Below are 21,577 nucleotides of genomic sequence, written 5' to 3' on the forward strand. Positions count from 1 at the left end.
TATTCTTTGGATTTGTTGCGTTTAATACCTGAGAGTAAACATTATATTTCTCCCATGAAATGCTTAAATTATACACAAGCACTGTGCATTATGCAATCGTTCCCACTGAATTAAACGTTTTTATTTGTATTTGTTAATATGTTACTTACACGTGACTAACGGTAAGTCTTTTTTTAAGTCGATTACGTTTCCGGTTGATGACGCACACCGTTGAGATGAAAACTAGAAGAATCACGCCGACAATTGAACATGCGATGATGAGATAAAGATTCCTCTCCTGTTCTGTCACTACTTTTGTCTTTGTCTCACATCGTTCACCAGAATACGCAACATTTTCCGAAATAGCACACCTGAATGTATAAAGCAAAAGATCTTTAAATGTTTCCTCTGAGAAGAAATGTAAGGTGTGAAGATTATCTGATACTGGATTTAAATGAAACTTTGCGTGCTTCTTGAATTTTGTTATTCTTAGAATACAGACATTCGGTAAGCATCACACTTTTGTTTGCAGTTGCATTCAGTCGACAAAGGTTATGAGAGATGAGATTAACATCATAACTTAATAACTAACTACGACTATTGTGCAGTGAATCATTGTTTGCTTAATAGTAACTCTTTTGAAACAAATACTCAGAAAGTTCACAATAGTCTCTTATGCGTGGTGAATGGGAAAATGGATATAAACACCATCTTTTCTGTCAGCGTTGTTATCAATGACTTAAGCGTTTTAATTGTGCGTTTAGCTCTTCCTTTCTGACATTTCTCTAAGTACAGCTAGATAGCATGGATGAAATATTCAAAGAATGTCAGTATAAAACACTGTTAGCCTCACTGTTAGTCTCAGAATCTCGTAAACGCAACTCTCCCTAAGGTACGTTAAGTGACTTGTATACGTCTTTTCAGATCCTTGCATTTTGGTTAGGGTACGTAATAACTATTTTTCCTCAGCTATTGATGTTGAAGCTACTGGAGTTACGGTCGGTTATTTATGTAGATTGATCCATGGGACACTATTGCACGAACTTTGTAGGCAGATATGTTCTGGGTGAACGTTAACGAGAACAACAACCCACCATTATTTGCTATATTCTAAATTTAAATCTAGTCTTTTTTTATTTTAAAAACTTAACCGTGCATCTTCTTTATTGAAGTTTCTAAAATCTTTCGCATTCCTTTGTAGAAAACAATTAAACTTGTTTTAGGGAAGACTTAATATACAAAGAAATTTCTCTTCTACTTCTTCTTCTTCTTCTTATTATTATTATCATTAATTTTATTATTATTATTATTATTATTATTAGCAGTAGTAGCATCCTAAATGCAATCTATCATTCCGAGATTGTGTAAAATAATACATATTTTACTCTTGATCAAGAATATAAGTATCTTTTCTACAAGATATGTGTACACACACACAGGCACAAACACGCATAAATGAAATGAAAATTTCCAATGTGTTAAATTTCAAATGTATACTTTGTGAGAATTGAGACTGTTTGTTTCATTTGATTGCACCAAGCAATATTCATCAGATGTATACAGGGTTAATATCGTTAAAAAATGTATGTAACGACGTTCCAATGACTCGTAAAGAGATATTTTGCTGCATTATTTGTAACGAACGTTTTTACTTTGGTTTTGTCAGACATTTCTAACCAGTAGAGACTTCTATACATACATTAATTTCCATGCAACAAGCTGATTATCAAGTATTGTTGGATGCTATATACTCTTGTACCTGCATTGGACATCATGACTGTGATGTCCAACATAGCATTCCCCATTGTTCTGACACACTGAGGAGTTACAGCGATCTATACACAAAATAACTGAAGTAGACGCAATTGATGGCTTGCAGTAGTATCCAAACGGACACAAATTTGCTGAGGCGAGGGAACATTTGTCTCTTGTCCTCAGAGTATCTGAAAGTTGAACGAAAGCACTGAATGCTGTACAATAGACATTCATCTGAATACTAGGATTCGAAACAAATGATTTTTGCATATAGACCATCGAAATATAATATGCAACATCTTGTGAGATCCTGATATAAATACAGCAGCGTTTTCACTTTGCAGCATCGCATATTATGTGACTCTGATCTAAACATAGCTAAATATTCACTATGTCGCATGATATGATCTAAATAGAGTTAAATATTCACTATGTCGCATGATAATGTCTAAATATGGTTAAATATTCACTATGTAGGATGATAGAATCTAAATATAGTTAAATATTCACAATGTATCATGATAGGGTCTAAATGTAGTTAAATATCCACTATGTAGCATACTATCTTGACTGACCGAAATGTAAATGTTTAAGAGAATCATGTTTTCTCCAAGTTTGACGTGGTATAAACTGTCCGATGCCGACTCACGCAACAAACAATGACCAACAGTTATGGAGACTGTGTGAGTCGGCAACAAACATTTTATAACACGAAAAAATGAAATAAAACAGCATTAACTCTTATTAGTAGAACTCTTTTTAATGGTATTAATTATGTTATTTCTATTTTGCTTTTTTAAAGATATTTGCTAGAAGAATTAGAGCTTTTTTAAACGTACTAATACTTGTTGAGGGCTTCTGCTATGAACCTATGTATAAAACAGGGAATTTATTTTCCAATAAAGCAAAGACTACGTCAACATTAAATAAGTGACTCGAGCATTATAAGATCTGAAGTTTCAAAGGAATGGTCTTAATATTTTATCTAAAGTGTCAAGTGTGTTTTTGTTAGTAGAAATGCAGTATTCAAATAAAATGATGTGTTGGATTTGATTGACATACAAATGACTTTTGGATTTAATGCTTTCATGAGCTCTTTGTCACTTGGCTGATTCATTACTGACCTTTCGCGTGAGTAACCAATTTTCGTTTCTTCAAATATATTTTCATGTTCACGAACAGGTTACGCTACCTACTTACAACTGAAATTAAGAGTATCTGTAAATGGTTATAGTAAAGTCCGTCCAATATTCAAACACTGCATGAAATCGTCTCGACAGATACGATGAGGGAGGAGTGGGGTCTATCTCCCATCCCCGCATCGTAACTATCATGGTCGGCGTCTTACGTTGTACGACTATAGGTCGAATTTTTATAGTGTTAGTGACTGCAGCACCGTCCTTCCAATCCCTATATCAATAGCACCTATAGTTTAAATTCATTTGTAACGAGCAGCACTGAACTTGTTGTAGCCCCAACATTCTTCTTGGTAGACTTCTCATGCTTTGTTTTAAATCTAGAAGAAGGGTTTTTTATTTTGAGAATAAAAGCTAAGACCTGTTATTTTATTTTGTCAAAATCAATTTATTCAATGTCCAAAAATTAAATATAAGCCCAAAATTGTTTATTTCGTTTTAATGACACAGTGTATATGCATTCTGTTTTAATGTTTACATTAGTCAGTTTCACCACTGAAAGCAATTAAAATTATATGCAAATATTCGTTATGTAGCATGATATCTTGTGTGACCCTGATCTAAATACAGTTACATTTACACTGTGTGACATTTGCTATATGCCGTGGTAAGTATATTATACATTATATGTTACAATTGTAGCATACAACCGGCTAAGAGTAATATTTCAAACGGCAAAGACATGAGGTTCGATGACAGGATGTCTGATTTTGTTCAACATGTCCTCATGTTGTTCAATATGTCTTGATTTTGTTCAATATGTTCAATATATCTTTCTATCACCTTGAACTTGTGCATCCCAGTGAGTCTGTCAGATGACTCAATAGTTATCAATAAGTAATAAAGCTTGAATATACTATAAGACAAATCCCAGTTTATAGATGCACTAGAGGTCAAACTTACTATGAATCAGTCCCAGATTATATATGTATTAGGGGTCAAACGTGCTACGAGCCAAACCCCAGATAATGCACTTAATACCGGAACAGTTTGATTTGAGACAAATTACAGATTATATATGTATTAGGGGTCAAACGTGCTATGAAATAAACACCAGATTCTGCACGGATTACAGGAATTTATGAAAATTTAGCCAGTCTTTTATGCATAGACTCGTTGATAAGTTATTAACATTTACCCAATCTTCTTGTCATGGACTCATTTGTATATGCTGTGTTAACAAGCACGCCGGCGATGCTGGTTAAATTTCTGACTATTTTTGATCCGATTTCCTCTGTAACCATTTGAACATCAACCGTACCGAACACGTTTACTGAGTAATCCACTATGACTGACCCACGTCTACAAATGCAAGATAATACAAGATAATGAAGAAAGATAATGCAGACAAAATTCAAATGTTTTCTCAATTAATTTCATTTATACGCTATGTACACTTGATGGTGAGGTTGACGTTTGAATGCAATACACAGTAATAAAGAAAATATGTATGTTGAGGTATTTATATTTAACTAATTCATCAGATATGTGTATCTCATTCTCTGTTGTATTATATTTCAATCACATGGTTTTGGATGTAGCTATCATATATTTGGATCATAAAAAGCCTAATATAGAAATACACAAATTAAACTCACAATGTTATAAACATTTTTGCAAATTAATCAGAACGCAAGTTATTATCTTCGAACGAAACTTTAAGGCAACGAGGGATAGAGAGAGAAATTGAAGAGAAAATATGTATATATTAACTATAATTGTTAAATAAAGACTTGAGCAAAAATGAAATACTTTTAATGAATTTTTAATTTTCTTTTTTAAAATATCTTTATTGGGTCTCTCCTATCGAAAGGAGATCTGTTTATTCTTCCAAACGAAAGAGCATTTTAAAACCCTTGACAAACCTACGTGCTATAATTTTATCTTTCTTTTTTCATACCGTAATAGTAATTTCCACTGAATCTCGTGCAGAGCCATAAAACACTTAAGGAAGAGCTTGTACACTACAATAAAATATTATGACCATGTAATATAGATGTTCATAAAAATACAAAGTATTTACCTGAATAGTAAAATGTCGATTGATTTGAAACCTTTTAGGCTTTTGAAGACTTCAGTTAGCTGAAAATAAAATTTTAAATTATTTAGCACGTCCTAACCTTAACATTTATGAAGTCTAAGAATTTATTACTTTCCAACCAGATCATGTTCATATAAGTTGAAATGAGGTATTGCCTTTATCAAAATTAAAATTGCACTTATGTAGAATTTTCTATGTAGATTTTTTAATCAATAAAAATGTAGGTTTTTTTTCTTCTAAGTTTAATACATAATGACGACATTAAAGAATGTGGTATAGAATACATAGTCACAAGAGGCTATAACTTTTAAAATAGTCCTGAAAAAGCGCAGGACTTGTTCTTATTTGTTTACATTGAAAATCATCCAACTATATATATATATATATATATATATATATATATATATATATATATATATATATATATAAAATTACAGATTGTTGAATATACCCATGGCTTGAGCTTGATGTATGAATGTACAGAATATAAAAGTAATTAAAACTTTTGGTCACATTGTGGGTATACAGGAGAAGACATAACTGAACAAAAAGTTTAAACGAAACGGTAACGACTGCATGTCTACCTTTACCTAAAAAGTAGAAATCATAAATAATTGGGTTTAATTTTTGTCCTGGTTTTAAATGAAAATAGTTAGGGTAAAAGGCATGTTGTACATGTTCTTATTAACTGATATCTGGTTCAGTTCATGAAAACTATCCGTATTTTAGTATACATGAAAACTATCCGTATTTTAGTACACTTCAAGACTAGAGTTATTTTAGTACACAACACTATCTGTACATGTAAAAAAATAGCATTTTAGTCTCCATGAATACTATTAGTATTTCAGTGTACATCAAGACTATCGGCATTTTAAAATCCATAAATCCATTAGTAGTTAGCATCAGAGAAAACTATCAGTATTTAGTATCCATGAAAACCGTCGGTATTTTAATAACCATGCATTTAAAACCAAGTCGAAATATTTTTTATTATTGCTATTTTTCATTATTTTTCAAGAATAAATATGGATAAACTCAATATTTGCAAGTAACCTAGACAACCATGTGGCACCGCCAGTCATTTTTTCTTGCAGACATTATAACCTCTGAAAACGCTGAAGTCACATGTATTCGAGAAATGACTGCACTTTAAATTAGAGATGAAATGTTCAATACGAGGGGGTTGTACCAGGATTTACGGCCATTACTCATGTTAAAAAGGACAGCTGTTAAATCGAATTCTAATCTCCATTTCGACCGCTCCGTCGGCCAATAGTTTAGACCGTCAGTCTCGGATGCGGTAGCTTACGGATTCGAACCCCGGCCGAGCCATACCAAAGACATATAACAATGGTACTAACAGCTGCGACTAGTCGTCCCAGTGTTGGTATAATGTGATTGGGTGTGGCATCATACTACATGTCTGCGGCATGATGCCCCAATGCTAGACATCTCTATAAACTGCCACACTGCAGCCATCTTAGCGATATGACTGAAAATTTGTTAAAGCTACGTTGAAAATCCAAATCACACATACAGATACACAGTCTCCATATCAATTTCTCAGACAAGGAAATGGAATAACAAATATCCATAGAACTCCTGCTTGAAATGTAGAGACACAAGAAAAAAATTTGTACGGAAACTATAACATACATTCGGAAATTGAGAGCAAAATACTACTTAGATACATGTATACACTTCATCAAATAGGAGATAGAGCTGCTGTTGTCTACGCCATCAAAACTTTGTCGGTAATTCAAAGTTACAATCTCAATTAAGTTATCGCCATTTGTGAATTTTTACAGAAGTAAACATACTTAAGGTTCATTTTTTGCGATTATTTATGACAGGTGCTATCCAAAATATTTGTTCCTGTAAAGATGACAAATTAAACTTCGAAGCATAACATTATGTTTTTCTTTATATTTAAACAATGTATTGCATAAAAAAACATTAATGTTGAGTAAGAGAAATTAATATGACCATAAAGTTATTGAACAATTTATCCACTCATTAATTGTCAATTTAAATTCAATCACCTTTACTTATCTTTATAGATTGATATGTATCACCAAGTTTACAAACAGAACCATTATCACTGTATATTTCCTTGATAATATTTTATAAGAATAATTTTTCTGTATATTTAAACATTTTGTGATTGATTGAGATTATAACAGATGCACCATTCTGTGTGTTGTATGAGCTGACTTATCAAGGAAAACATTTCGACTTGTGAAAAGGCCTCAGAATATTGAAATGTGTGCTATTTAGAAGAAATCTAAATTACCCTGTATTGAAATGATTTTAGCTATTTTGAGTTTATCTTTGTTCATATGCCTTGTTCAAGATCTCGTAATCTAGAAGAGAGAATTTGGTCAGGATTATGCTGATGTGTCACTAAAGCATATAAAATAAAAACAAACTATAACATTCAGATTTTTCAGTCATGTCTATTTCAATGTGTGTGGCTTTATTAACTCAGGAATTTCCTCTCTACTTTAAATTGTTTTTATTTAATAATAATAATAATAATAATAATAAAGGTTACTATAGGACTTTCTACGGATTTCTATCTTTCAAAAGCAAAATCGTGTCCATTTTTAGTGAGATTCCTTGCTTGACATATGACCCTGATCTTTAATAACAGTTGGTGGAACATAGTGTCCACGTAACAATCGACAATCTCTGAAGATTTAATTGTAAAGGCTGCCGCATGCATTCTTAGCAAAAGGGGAGGCTGTTGGAGTGCAGGTAGGTCTGTGTATTTACATTGTTTTAACTTCTAATGGTATGTTTTAATCTGGGGTTTGTAAATTTTGATCGGGAGTCACAGGAGTGGGTGGGTGGGGCTTGTTATTATTAGGGTGTAACTAGTTAATATAGATAAAACTTTGCATACAAAGACTTGAAAACAGGGAACTAAAAGTAGTCCGCAGAAGTTACTGATATGTAAAGATTCCAGATCAGTATCACGTGACCATTTACATCCAATCAAATTGTAGAAGACGCTGTTATAAAAATTGGAATTATTATTATTGTTATTATTATTATTATTATTATAGCAAAACTGAACATATTTTCTGATCATCACAATACAGAGCATAGTATAACTGACCATTACTAAATTTACTTTTGTAAACATGGTAAAACGGACCATTGTAAAACTGATTGTTGTAGAAGTGATCGGTGTAAAGTTATCTTTGCGAATCTGGCCATTGTTGTAAAAGTTGTCGTTGTGGAAGTGTTTATTGTAAACATTGTAGAAGTGACCGTTGGTAGAAGGGTTCGTTGCAAATTTATACTTGTGAAACGTACCATGTTAAAACTGGTTATTTAAAACTGACAATTGTAAACATGGTAAAACTGACCGATGTCAAAACTGATCGTTGTAAAATTCATGCTTGTAAAATGGATTATTGTGCAACTAATCATTTTAAAACTGATAATTGTAAACGTGATCATTGGAAAATTGACCATTGGAAAATTTCTCCTTGTAGAAATGATCCTTATAAAAACTAATGATTGTAAACAAGATCCATCCTTGTAAACTGATTAATGTTAACCGAATAATCTTAACCTCTTTGGCAAAGTGATCACTGTAAAATCGACCTTTTGTTAAACTGACTCTTATAAAACACATTATTGAACGAATGATCATTAGCAAATTGATCATTGTAAAACTGACCATTGCAAAACTGACTTTGGTAAGCATGGTAAACCGTCCATTGCAAAACTGGTTGCTGTTTGTGTGATCATCGTAAAACTAACCATTGGAAAACTGATCATTGGAAAATTTAGTGTAAAACGGATCATTCTAAACTGATAATTTTAAAACTTATCATTGTAAAGCTGATCATTATAAACCTGAACATGTAGAAATGATCAATGTAAAACTCGTCATTGTAGACCTAATCATTGTAGATATGATCATTTTAAAACTGACCATTATCAAACTGATCTTTGTAAAGCTGATCATTGTAAAAAGTTTAAAATTTATAATTGTCAACTGACTTTTGTACAATTTACCATTTTAAACGGATCATTGTACAAGTGATCATTATAAAACTGAACCAAGTCAAACTGACCATTCCAAAGCTGGTCATTGTAGAAGTGATTCCTGTAAAGCTGACCATTATAAACGGACCATTGTGAAAGTAATCATTGTAAAAATGATCATTGTAAAACTGACCATAATGAAACTTATCTTTGTAAAACTGACCATATCATTGTAAAGGGACTATTGTAAAATTTGCCATTTTAAACTAACTAGTTTTCAAGTGATCATTGTAAAACTGAACCAAGTCAAACTGGCCATTGCAAAGCTGGTCATTGTAGAAGTGATTACTGTAGTGCTGACAATTATAAACGGACCATTGTAAAATTAATCATTGTAAAAGCGATCATTGTAAAACTGACCATTTTGAAACTGATCATTGTAAAACTGACCATATCATTGTAAACTGACTATTGTTCAATTTACCATTTTAAACTGATTATTGTGATCATTGTAAAACTGAACCATGTCCAACTGACCATTGTAAATCTGATCATTGTAGAAGTGATTACTGTGAAGCTCATCATTGTAAACTGACAATTGTAAAACGAATCATTGTAACACTAATTACTATTCTACTCATCATTGCAAAACTAAACATTTTAAACTGGTTATTTTAAACTTCATCATTATAAAAGTAATCAAAATAAAACTGACCAAGGTCAATCTAATCATTGAAATCCCTGCTTCTCCTGCTTAATATTTGTCCGAACTGTCAATTGTGTTAGACATTACTGTAAGCTCAAGGACACCAATACACACAGCAGTATGAATATGATGGAAACTTCGACTTTTATCACCTTCTTTCGATACTCGTGGTTATTTCCCTTAAAAAGCGAAATTTTATTCTCAAATGTAAATTTAAAAAAATAATGGGGTGGTGGTAGCAAAATCTATATTGGTCAGTCTAATAATTACTGATTCATGTGCACAGTAGATATCACTGAAATGAAGCAAATAAATTTGAGGCAAGAGATTCTCGGGTGACTTAACTCCTGAACCTTCAGTTTCTGATTAAGGTATATTTTACTTGTATATTACATTATTATATTTTGATATTGACGCACTTATGACTGATACTATATAATATACCAATATAATGTTACTTTATTAATCTGGTTTGATGTTAACAATGTGCAATTTTATAGTGCATTTGTACTTTCAGAATACATTATCACATGTTGTACCAATTTAAGGTTGTGCGAAGCATACTCCAGCCTCTAATGTCAATTGCTCTCGATATTCGAATCAGCACGGAACATTTTACACAGACTGGGTCTGCTATTGTCAGCAGCTTCTCAGGAAAACAAGCAGAGCACTGGTTATTATTCTTTTGCATTTCGTATATTTGTAATAACGTTCTGATAAAGATGTTAAAACCTTATAAATTTGATGATGACCATCAAGAAGACGAAAATGATTAAGATGACCTGTCCATCCTAGCTGAACAGAAGTTTTAAGTACCACCTAAGATATTATCGACAATGCTAATATGGCAATTGTTTTGTTGTTTAACTGTTTTTACTTGTGTGAAGTACAGTAAAATCGTTTATTTTTAGTGGGTTTCAGTTTTTGTTGTTTCAGGGAAATGTTGTTTGAAAGGTACTTAAATTTAGGATTATGATTAATGATATTAGTTTTGAAAACATTTGCACTACTCGAAAACAATCAAAAGTGCCCTTGCCATTATTGCTCGTAGCAGTCGTAAACTAATACAAAATATAGTATGGATTTTAATTGCATGCCATCAGTGTAATACATATATTGCCTCAAAGACATTAAGACCAACCCGGAAACCTGCATTCTGTCTTCAATGGTAATGTAATCAATATTATTCCTAAACCGTTCCATACAAAAAGAACGCGAAATGTGATGTTATTTAGGATAGCTTGAATACCTACATAATAGTCATGGAATCTCAGTCTATCTCCGTTCACATTTTTATAGGTAGCGGAGTGGTTAACACCGTATTTTTGAAATGTATAGTTCACCTTAAAACACCCCTCGTACATGCGTACATTGGAATAATTTAGAATATGTATTTTCGAGATAATTCATAATGTAATCTGTTTGGTTTACCTATAACAGTAACATATACAAGTACTTTCTTTACAATAATGAATGTGATATATATATATATATATATATATATATATATATATATATATATATATATATATATATATATATATATATTAATGAATACAACTTGTTCCCTTAGTCAAGAAATTGCAGAATCACACAAGATTTAAAGTCGAAATATTTTAACTCTTACTTAGAATTCCTTAGTATCGGGTAAACTTGGCATGCATACAAACTTTTAACAATTGAATCATTCCAAACTTATTTTGATTCTAACCCCTTTTAGATTAAAGTTCGTAATGTTTGAACCTGAGTTAAAATATGTCCTGGTTTTTTTCTTGTGATTATGGCTTAGTGATATTGTTGCATTACATTGCAAAATTTCGGCTTTTTACATGACTTTATCTTTTTGCTTTTTAACGCTCATATCCCAGCAACAATTACGAAGACCATGAATTGCTTTCATAAAGTAGAAAAGAAAGATGAAAGACGAGCAATAAATAGATCTGAGTCTCTTAGACATCATGTTCCTTCTGGTCCATTGAATTCAGTTTCGCACATTTTTTGTTATTTCAACTAAAATTGATATACATCTAAAACACTTACAGAAACACTGAACTTTGTGGCCAAGCTCTGGTACTCAGGCGAAGTTTTGTCCGCATATGTTTCGTTGTATTCCATTTCTACTTTCAGATCAAACTCCAGCTGTAGCTCATATTCACCTATATATATATATATATATATATATATATATATATATATATATATATATATATATATATATATATATATATATATATATATATATATATATATATATATATATATATATATATATATATATATATGTATGTATGTATGTATGTATGTATGTATGTATATATATATATATATATATATATATATATATATATATATATATATATGTATGTATGTATGTATGTATGTATGTATATATATATATATATATATATATATATATATATATATATATATATATATATATATATGCCTCCACATAACAAATATTAAGTTAACAACTATATAGATCAATTCTGTATTTTTTCTTAGCGTATTATAAGTTCTTGATAATGTTGCAATAAATAAATAACCTTATAAGGTACAAAGAAATAGATCAATAAATGATCATATACTTACCGCTCTGGTGGCCTAAAGTTAGGGGAATCCGCCTCGAAAGCAGTTGGTTGTGGGTTAGAACCCCGGTCGAGTTATACCAAAATGGCACTAGCAGTTGCCATGCTTGGCACTTAGCATTAAGAGGTTAGAGTTAGGGCTTGTCTGCCTTGTGTCAGCATAATGTGACAGGGTGGGACTCGTTGCTACCATGATAGACATCACTACAAACTGCCACACTACAGACATCGTAATGATACGACTAAAACTTTAAACCTACGTTAAAAAGCCAAAGAACGCAATTCACTTAACGCTGCCACGTGACTGGTCAGTTAGATGTATTTTTGAAGGGTAGATGCAAAGGAAAACACGGATAGATATTTAGAGATAATTATATGTTACTGCATTTGTATGGGAAAATATGAAAGAGGTTTCGGATGGATTACTGCACGAACTTGGGAGTGCATTATATCCATCCAACAAAACGATTCTTTTTCTCCCATACAAATGCAGTAACCTTTTTTAATATATGCTCATTTTCTTATTCTACCTATTGCTTAATTATATAAACAAAAATACACTACAAGAAACAAAGTAACTGAACCTATGCCGTATTCCGAACTAAATACACAAGTGCAGATTCATCAGTAGACAACAACACTGTTAATGAGCACATAACTCCGCCCAGATAAATTTTAAATAAGTATCGAGCTCGATATCACTTTCGAAAGAAAATGGCGTTTTGTTCTACATAAAATTGAAATATATATATATATATATATATATATATATATATATATATATATATATATATATATATATATATATATATATATATATATATATATATATATATATATATATAGAGAGAGAGAGAGAGAGAGAGAGAGAGAGAGAGAGAGAGAGATATCACATTCATTATTATAAAGAAAGTACGCAAGGGAGTTTCGTGTTGACATCTGCAAGTGTGCTTACATTTTGTCATTGAATGTTTGGAATCAAAATGTGGGAAACAGACGAAGTCTTTCAGTTGTAATTATCAATAATACGCTATGGATTATAATGTTTATTTCATTTTGAGTGCAGTAAGGAAGGTGTAATTGCACTTGGAATATTACGGTACAATATCGAAATGGGTTATCAACCTTCAGAACCCATGAAATGGCTCATGTAATTCGGATTTTCAGAACCAAAAAAGTAAAATTTGGAGAAAATTAAGGATGTAAAACTATAAGTAGAGTCTTGCCATTCTTATTACTAGCTAAAGAAGACAGGTTTATGCCTTGTCACTTGCCTGTTATTTGTAAGGACCCAACAATTGTATGACCTATCTGGCGTCTATCGCTAGCCTAAATCCGAAATATTGTTTCAAAACAGTTAACGCGGAATATTCAAAGCTACTGGTATGTGGCAGTACACGAAACAGCTATTTTAATTCATTCAGAAACAAATTTAATAAACCACACCGTAAGGCGTCTACTACATGAGTGTCCATGATTTGTTTACAAACTAGTCACTAATACACTATTGAACACACGTGACGTGCACGTGAGTGCAATATGAATGTTTGCAATTTCGTAAAATATTACACTACTCTAACACTGTGGAGTTAACGGAAACAAGAATGAGCATATAATAAGTCCTGTTATTTGTCAAGATGTTTAAATAAGTGTCGTACTTCATGCAATGCAAACTTGAAAATGGGTAACAGGCACTAAAAAGAAATCGTCATTAATGTTCAAAATTCATTGAGAATATATTACCTAATACTCATGAAAAGGTTGAAAAAGTAAGACCATTCTCTAAACAGTATCAATGTTTTTTCTTACAATTTTTGTTGCTTTGCTTTCGTTTGCTTTTGTTTTTATAAGCGAACTACACTTCTTAATGATTTCCTAATAGACTTATAATGATATTTGTTATATTTCTTGCAGATCGTTTTAATTCATCAATCGATGTTGGCCATGTTTCTTCTTTTTTTTTTGATTGCTAGAGATTCGTCATCAAATCAATTCATTATTGATGTTCTTATCGATCAATAATTCATCCATTCCTGTGTTCCAATCTTTTTATCGTCCACCCATCCCTTACAATCTCATCGGTCTTTCATCCGTCCATTCCTCATGTCATCAGTTCATCCCTTATATTCATATCGAGCTATCCATATTCATATCGAGCTATCCATTTCTTAATACATGAAAATAAAAGAATGGTACGATTGATGAAAATGAAAAGAAGATTCATTATTAAAGTCATCATCATCATCATCATCATCATCATCATCATCATCATCTTTATTTCCTTCATGGAAGATTACATGATATAAGAATAAATCATCTGAATACAATCAATAAATATTTTAAAAAAATTAAAAAAAATTCTATATTAGAATACAAATTCTTGCACAATATCAATCAACAAAGTGTTCGTCAACTCATAAGTTGCAAGTTTCAGTACCTTATTTACAGAAGATAGCTGCACACTGCATGACAAAGTATGCTGCATACATGACGAATAGCTTGGAGTTTTCTTTGTCGATTATTCCTGATGGTAACCTTTTACCTAAAAGATACTGTAGTTGCAGCTCATCTTCTGCATTAAATAACGTAATGTGCAGGCTCAGGGGAAATTTATCAGTAAGGAAATCCCAGAAAGAATTTCGAAAGTTCGACATATAAGGACAACTAACACAACAATGAAGTATCAAGTCTGTATAAACATTCCCACATCTAATACACACATCAAGCTGTGTTTGTGGAACAGCAGCCCATAGTTTAGCTACATATGTAAATACCTTAGTGTGTTGTCTGGTTTTAGCCGACTGCCACACTGAGGCAGGTCGTAAGTATTCGTGTATCGAAGAGAATCTATCAAAATCTGCTTGATTAGACATGCGAACTCTCCAGAGGCTATTTTCAAGACCAACAATTTTTGACCTTACAATTTCTTTCCAATTATGTTTATCTGGAATTTCAGAATGATGTAAATAATCAGTTAGATACCCGAGCAAGTCAAACTTCTTTGAGGTATAATATAAATTTGAATTAACCCGCAACTTGATGTGCATCCGCTCAAAATGAAGTGAAATAACGCAACGTTAAACACACGTTTAGTATATACATTGTTAGGCATCAAACACAATCTGTGTAAAAACATCAATTTTCTTCTATCAATTTCGGACTGCGCTGATGTCCATCCTAGCATTCCCAGGGCAATGTCTGATCTTGTATGTATTGGAAAACCTTGTAAATGTTTGGCAAAATACCTCAGAGTTTTATCCAATAAAGCGAGGTCACTTTTTGAAATGTTACACCATAATTCACTTCCATAAAACATTGAAGGGAAAATTAACTTTTTAATTTCATTTGCAGCAACCAAAGGATTTAAACCATTCGGTTTAATGCCAATACCAAACAGACCGTGAAAAGACTTTTTCCCTTTCTTGCATGCATCGAGTATTGCGTCATGCGACGTCAGCTTTGAGTTAATCCGGTGACCCAGGTGTGTTGCCGAATCGGTAACCGGCAAACATGACGGGCCAAGATACCATTTCATATTGATATAATTCTTGTATTGGGGTCCGAAAATGATAACGTATTACTTTGTGACACTAAGCTCGAATCGCCACTTATTACTGTAGTCGTATGCTATATCTAACAGCTTTTGTAGATTGCTAGGATATATAGCCAAAAGTGAAATATCATCAGCTAGGGTTGGATTTCCCACAGCTAAGGATCCAATCTTTGCTCCAAATGCACTATTTTCTAACTGTAGCAGCAAGTCATTTATAAATATTGTGTACATCAAGGTTGACAAAACACCCCCTTGTCTCACTCCTTGGCCAATTGAGAACCAATCTGAAAATTGCCCATTTACAAGAACTTTACTCTGTAAATTTGTATACATGTTAAAAAAATATCAAAAGGGATTTACCCGTAATTACCAACGTGAATAATTTAAAAAGCAGTCCTTCGTGCCACACGGTATCAAATGCCATTTTTGTATCAAGAAAAGCAGCAAAAACCCGTGAACCCATGTTTACATTATATTGTACTGATTGCAACAGCACAAAACTAGCTGTTGTGCAGCCTAAAACTTTTTGGTAACCATGTTGTTGTGAACTGGGTATACTAGAATTAGTATCTTTGAGCCAAGTTACCAAACGTTCATGAATAATTTTCTCAAAGGTTTTGTAGATAACAGGCAGTAAAGTAACAGGCCTGTAACTTTCGAGGGAGTTCTTTGATTTTCTGTTACCTTTGTACAGTGGTATTACTAACCCTTTTTTTGCAATCTACAGGTATGTAACATTGATCAATCATCTGAGTAAATAAAATTGTCATTACACTCGATGAGGTAATGTTCATTGCAAATTTGATCATGGCCCGATGCTTTTGATTTCTTTAGACCTTTAATGATTTCTCTTACTTCGTTTAAACTGATACTGGTCTGTAAGGCCTCGATATGGCTTACTTCGTCCTGTAGACCCCGATTTAATTCTCTCTCTATAAATTCATAAAAGTTTCCGTCAAAACTATGGTTTAAATTCGGCGTGTGAATGTCCTCATAGTATCTGGCAAAGCCATTTGCGATGGAATCATCATCACGGACACAAACTCCATCAGTTGATAGTTCCTGGCAAAAATTTATATTGTTCCCTCTCTTAATGTTGATCATTTTCCAAAAGTGTCTTACATCGCATTCATGTGCTTTTTCAATTTCTTCATACACCTCCCCCATATATTTTTCCACAGCCAGTTTTTGAACGTTTCTAAAGTCTCTCTTCTTATCTTTATATTCTCTGTAAGAATTAAATTGACTACCCCTCGGTCTTCCCTCATTTATCCAAGTATACCTAGCTTGTCTTTGAAGTTTATGTGCTTCTTTGAGTTCATTTGACCAGTATGGTTTGGCGTGATAATTGAATTTAGACTTTGGAAGCGCGATGTCGCTTGACTGCTGTATTGCATTAACAATGTGCCGGTAAAAGCTATCAACATTGTCCGAAATAGTATCTATATCTAAAGTTTTCAGGCGAAGGTCCAGCTCAGATTGATAGTTTTTCAAGATATCAGCGTTTAATTTATTCCAGGCTATGTTGTTTCTCTTCATAGACGTCTGAAGTCTCTCCCACAGGTCACTGTACGAAGGAAAGTAAGGATAAGGAGGTGGTCAGATATCACGTGCTCTTCGTGATCTGAAACAATGTGCACACTTCGTAATCTACCTATGCATTGATCCGACAGTACAAAATGATCAATCATCGTTCTTTCTGGGGTGAACGTATAACGGGAACCAGTGCATATTATTAAATGTCCAGCACTCACTAGATTATTATATCGCAAGAACTCATGAAATACTCTATCTTTGTAATCTCTGAAAGTGTCTGGTTCAGCTACTGCATTGAAATCACCAGTAAAATACACGTCCCCCAGCTGTGAGTACTGATCATAGAGATTTTGAATCAACTCAATTTGCGCTTTGTAACAATCTATGCCATATAATAGGGTCGGCATATATACACAAAAAATATATACATTTTGCATATCGGGAAATTTGGATTCTATGCCAACAACTCTGTCACTTTTAACTTCATCTATAACGTTAGCATATCTCATGAGAGAAGTTTTGCAGAAGATTGCAACTCCTCCTTTACCACATTTTATTAACGTGCTATTAGAGGAAATATCCTCTGCCTTAGCAGTGCATTTATAATCAGAACGAATAGTATCGCAAAATGGAAGTATGTGCTGTAATAGTTTATGTTCAGTTACGCAAGCTACGTCAACATTATATTTATCCAGCATTGCACTAAAGCTAAGAGCAGAGGACATAATTCCTCTAACATTCCAGGTCAGTATATTAAGATTCATATTAACTTGCAATATAGGCATATTAATACTTATACATCGTGAAAGCAGGACTAAAATGACAAAGATGACAAAACACATTAACTTACGACAGAACATAATGGCAAATTTATGAACAATTAACTGTCACCCTAGTCACGGAATATCGCATCCTGCACCTTCATTTGCCTCCTGATCGCGATTTCTAAACGTGTCTCGCCAAGATTGATTCCCATACCACCTTCTTACATAAACACCTTTTGGCCATGTTACATCATTTTCAACAGTGTTGCAGTCTGAATTATATACAGTCAGCTTGGCCGATAGACAATTACGTCTACTGTGGATAAACTTTATGGATAAAGGATCTATATCGTATTCTTTCAAGAATTTACCGAGACCTTCAGCAGTAGATTTGACGCCAATGCCACCCACATAAACGCGCCTTGTTCTACGTCTAACTACACCTTCAAATACAACATTCTTATTATTGTCATCAACATCCTCATGTCCAACAATACTCTCTGAACCTTTTTCTAAACCTGATTTACCAAATGATCTAGGTCTTTCTACCTGACCACCCAATAACGGTAGGTATCTTGCTAGGAGGGGTTTTCAAGTCAATACCTTTCACATTACTGTTGCTAGTAATCGGATGCCTAACATTCTCTATCCTGGTCGAAGTTGAAGTTTCCTGTTCAGAAAGCCGTTCGGTGTGGGTTAACAGTTTATTTTGATTCCGAATGGGTGTGCGTACAACATTTGTCACATCGATTTATTGTCCACCCATCCTTTACAATCTCATCGATCTTTCATCCGTCCATTCTTCATGTCATCAGTTCATCCCTTATATTCATATCGAGCTATCCATATTCATATCGAGCTATCCATTTCTTAATACATGAAAATAAAAGAATGGTACGATTGATGAAAATGAAAATAAGATTCATTATTAAAGTCAAATTCAAACGATTATTTATAATAAAGTATGATATTGTGTATGCAACAACTGAAGCATGATAGTTAAAATCAATTTCCTTGCTACAAACATGAAAGTTAAGGATATGACATTTGTCACTTACCAGGATCTGGCGCGTAAGAAGGAGGTGGCTTAGTGGTAGAGACCATCGATGTAGATGCTGTTGAACTACTGCTTGGAGAAATTGTTGTCCTTCTTTGATTTGTTGTATTTGGACCTGTATATAATAATAAATAACTTTTTCTTAGTTTGCAGAGATACTAGTATTTTTTTTTTTGGACGCATTAGTTCATCTAGATAATGTATAAATAAAAAGATAGCTATATAAATTAAAATTAAATGAATGAATTAATAAATACAAACGTAATATAATCGTGGAATAATCGAGAACTGCTTAATGATGCCATGTGACTGCTATTTGCATTGGTAAGTGGAGAGTAGAAGCAAACGAAACAATGGTTAGATGTTAAATATACTTCTTCTTATTTGTCAAGATGTTTGAGTAAGTGTCATATTTCATGCAATACAAATGTTTCTAAATATTTGCTTTAAAATATCAAGGGAATATAAGTAAAATCTTTTGTTAACTGTGAAATTTGCGTGGATTCCTTTTAATTGTTGTTATATTTTCTGTTTGTGCTCTTCATATGCCAGCACGATAAAGAAGTAAATAAAAAACTAGAAAATGGGTAACAGGTATTAGAAAGAAAACTTCACTGATATTTAAAACTCGTTGTGCTTCTAGAAGCTGGTTTTGTATATATTTACAATCTGTTTATCGTACAGTGCGTATTGATAGCCTACCAAGTGCACATCAAAAAGGATGAAATGTAAAAATCGTTTTCAAAACAGCGTCAATGTTGTTTGGGTGGTGGGGATGGGGTGTTGCTTTGTTTTCTTTTGGTTGTGTTTTGGTCAGTAAAGTAGCTTATGTTGATCATTTCTTAATAGATTTATAATGGTATTTGCTAATTTTCGAACATGTCCATTCGATCCTTCAATCGATGTTTACCATCCTTCTTCTATCTATTGATTAATCTATTTATCATCATCATATCCATTTATTACGGATGTTCTTATCGATCTACCATCCATCTACTCCATATTTTTAAATTTCCATCGGTCTGTCATCTATTAATTCTTGATGATTTTCGTCGATCGATCATCCATCCATTCCATATATTTATATTTCCATCGGTCTGTCATCTATTAATTCTTGATGATTTTCCTCGATCAATCATCCATCCATTCCAGATATTTATATTTCCATCGGTCTATCATCTATTACTTCCTGATGTTTCTATCAATCTAACATCCATCAATTTCTTATGCAACTCTCTATGATCCGTAAATTCCTTCTGTTCATACAGGTCTGTTACCCATCCATTCCTAATGCTCCAAATGATCTATCACCCTTCCATTACATTTATTCCTATCGAGCTATCACCCATGCAGTCCTTAATACACAACAAATAGATAAGAATGATGATTGCTGATGGTTATGAAATTCAAAAGAAGATTCATTATTAAAGACAAATTAGAAATATTATTTATTATTAACAATAATAAAAGATTATTTTGTATATGTGACATCTGCATCATAGTAGTTACAATAAATTTCCTTGCTTCAAACTGAAAAGTAAAAGATTAAAGTTGCCTCTTCCCGGAATCTGGCAGGAAAGTAGGAGGCGGTTTAGTGGTGGTAACCATCCGGGGTGAATGCTGTTGAACTACTGCCTGGAGAGATTGTTAAGATTGTCTTGCTGGCTGGATACGTTGCATTCGGCGCTATCGCTGTTATATATATAACGATTTAGGCTCTCGTAAGGACATTTATGGGAAGTGTGATTGGGTCTACAACTTCCCGCCAAATTTGCCGTGTAACGCGCTGTCAAGGGCCAATATATTTAAAGTTTTTAATCACGTGTTCTGCCTAGCCAATTGCAATGTTTCGGCACTGGTTGTGCGTGGAGGGGTTCTCTCTGATAGGGACTTTGGTATCATTGGAGTTTTCTTTTATGGTATAAATTATTCTCCGTTGTTATGTATTAACGGTGTTAGACCTTCCGCGTTTCCCGGAATTTTGACCCAGATTAATCATCCTGAAAGTTGAGTATTAACTTATATTAACTTGTTTCCATTGCAACAAATTCTGCTAACCTTTCTTTTGTTATACATTACATCACACTCATACTGGGTCATTCCATCTGTAACAGATTGCTGCGTCATTTGAAATCAGAAATAGGCGATCGATTGCGATTGTAATATTCGGTGCTATTCTAGAATTTATATCGGCGGGGTTGGGGGCAGAACAGTGGCACAATTATCAGGCTCAATCTCTCTGTCGTACACAAAATTAAACCAGAGAACCATACAGCTATATGTAGATATACTTCCCATCGTCTGTTACATAAATTCATTTCATCAACATATGTGCGTAAGAGTGCTTTGTCCGTCTCTTGTCCTTGTTACTGTTAACATGCTTTCGAACAGGATTTG

The 21,577-nt window shown here is 33.0% G+C and overlaps 1 protein-coding gene across 1 annotated transcript in view; it reads right to left on the reverse strand.

Moving 5' to 3' along the window:
* The window catches only part of LOC149802776 (interphotoreceptor matrix proteoglycan 2-like), a 32,684-nt gene extending 13,395 nt beyond the window's left edge, over window positions 1–19,289 (reverse strand). The window contains exons 1-6 of the mRNA XM_089952206.1: window positions 19,182–19,289; window positions 11,723–11,838; window positions 4,954–5,012; window positions 4,069–4,232; window positions 1,739–1,922; window positions 150–350 (exon numbers count right to left, since the gene is read on the reverse strand). Coding sequence (XP_089808332.1) covers window positions 150–350; window positions 1,739–1,922; window positions 4,069–4,232; window positions 4,954–5,012; window positions 11,723–11,838; window positions 19,182–19,227 — 770 coding nt within the window. The 5' untranslated portion in view covers window positions 19,228–19,289. The remainder of the gene's footprint in view (window positions 1–149; window positions 351–1,738; window positions 1,923–4,068; window positions 4,233–4,953; window positions 5,013–11,722; window positions 11,839–19,181) is intronic.
* Window positions 19,290–21,577: the final 2,288 nt, after the last annotated feature.

This window comes from Sinohyriopsis cumingii, chromosome 3 (genome assembly GCF_028554795.1).
Source record: "Sinohyriopsis cumingii isolate HCF-2022 chromosome 3, ASM2855479v2, whole genome shotgun sequence".
Lineage (NCBI taxonomy): Eukaryota > Metazoa > Mollusca > Bivalvia > Unionida > Unionidae > Sinohyriopsis > Sinohyriopsis cumingii.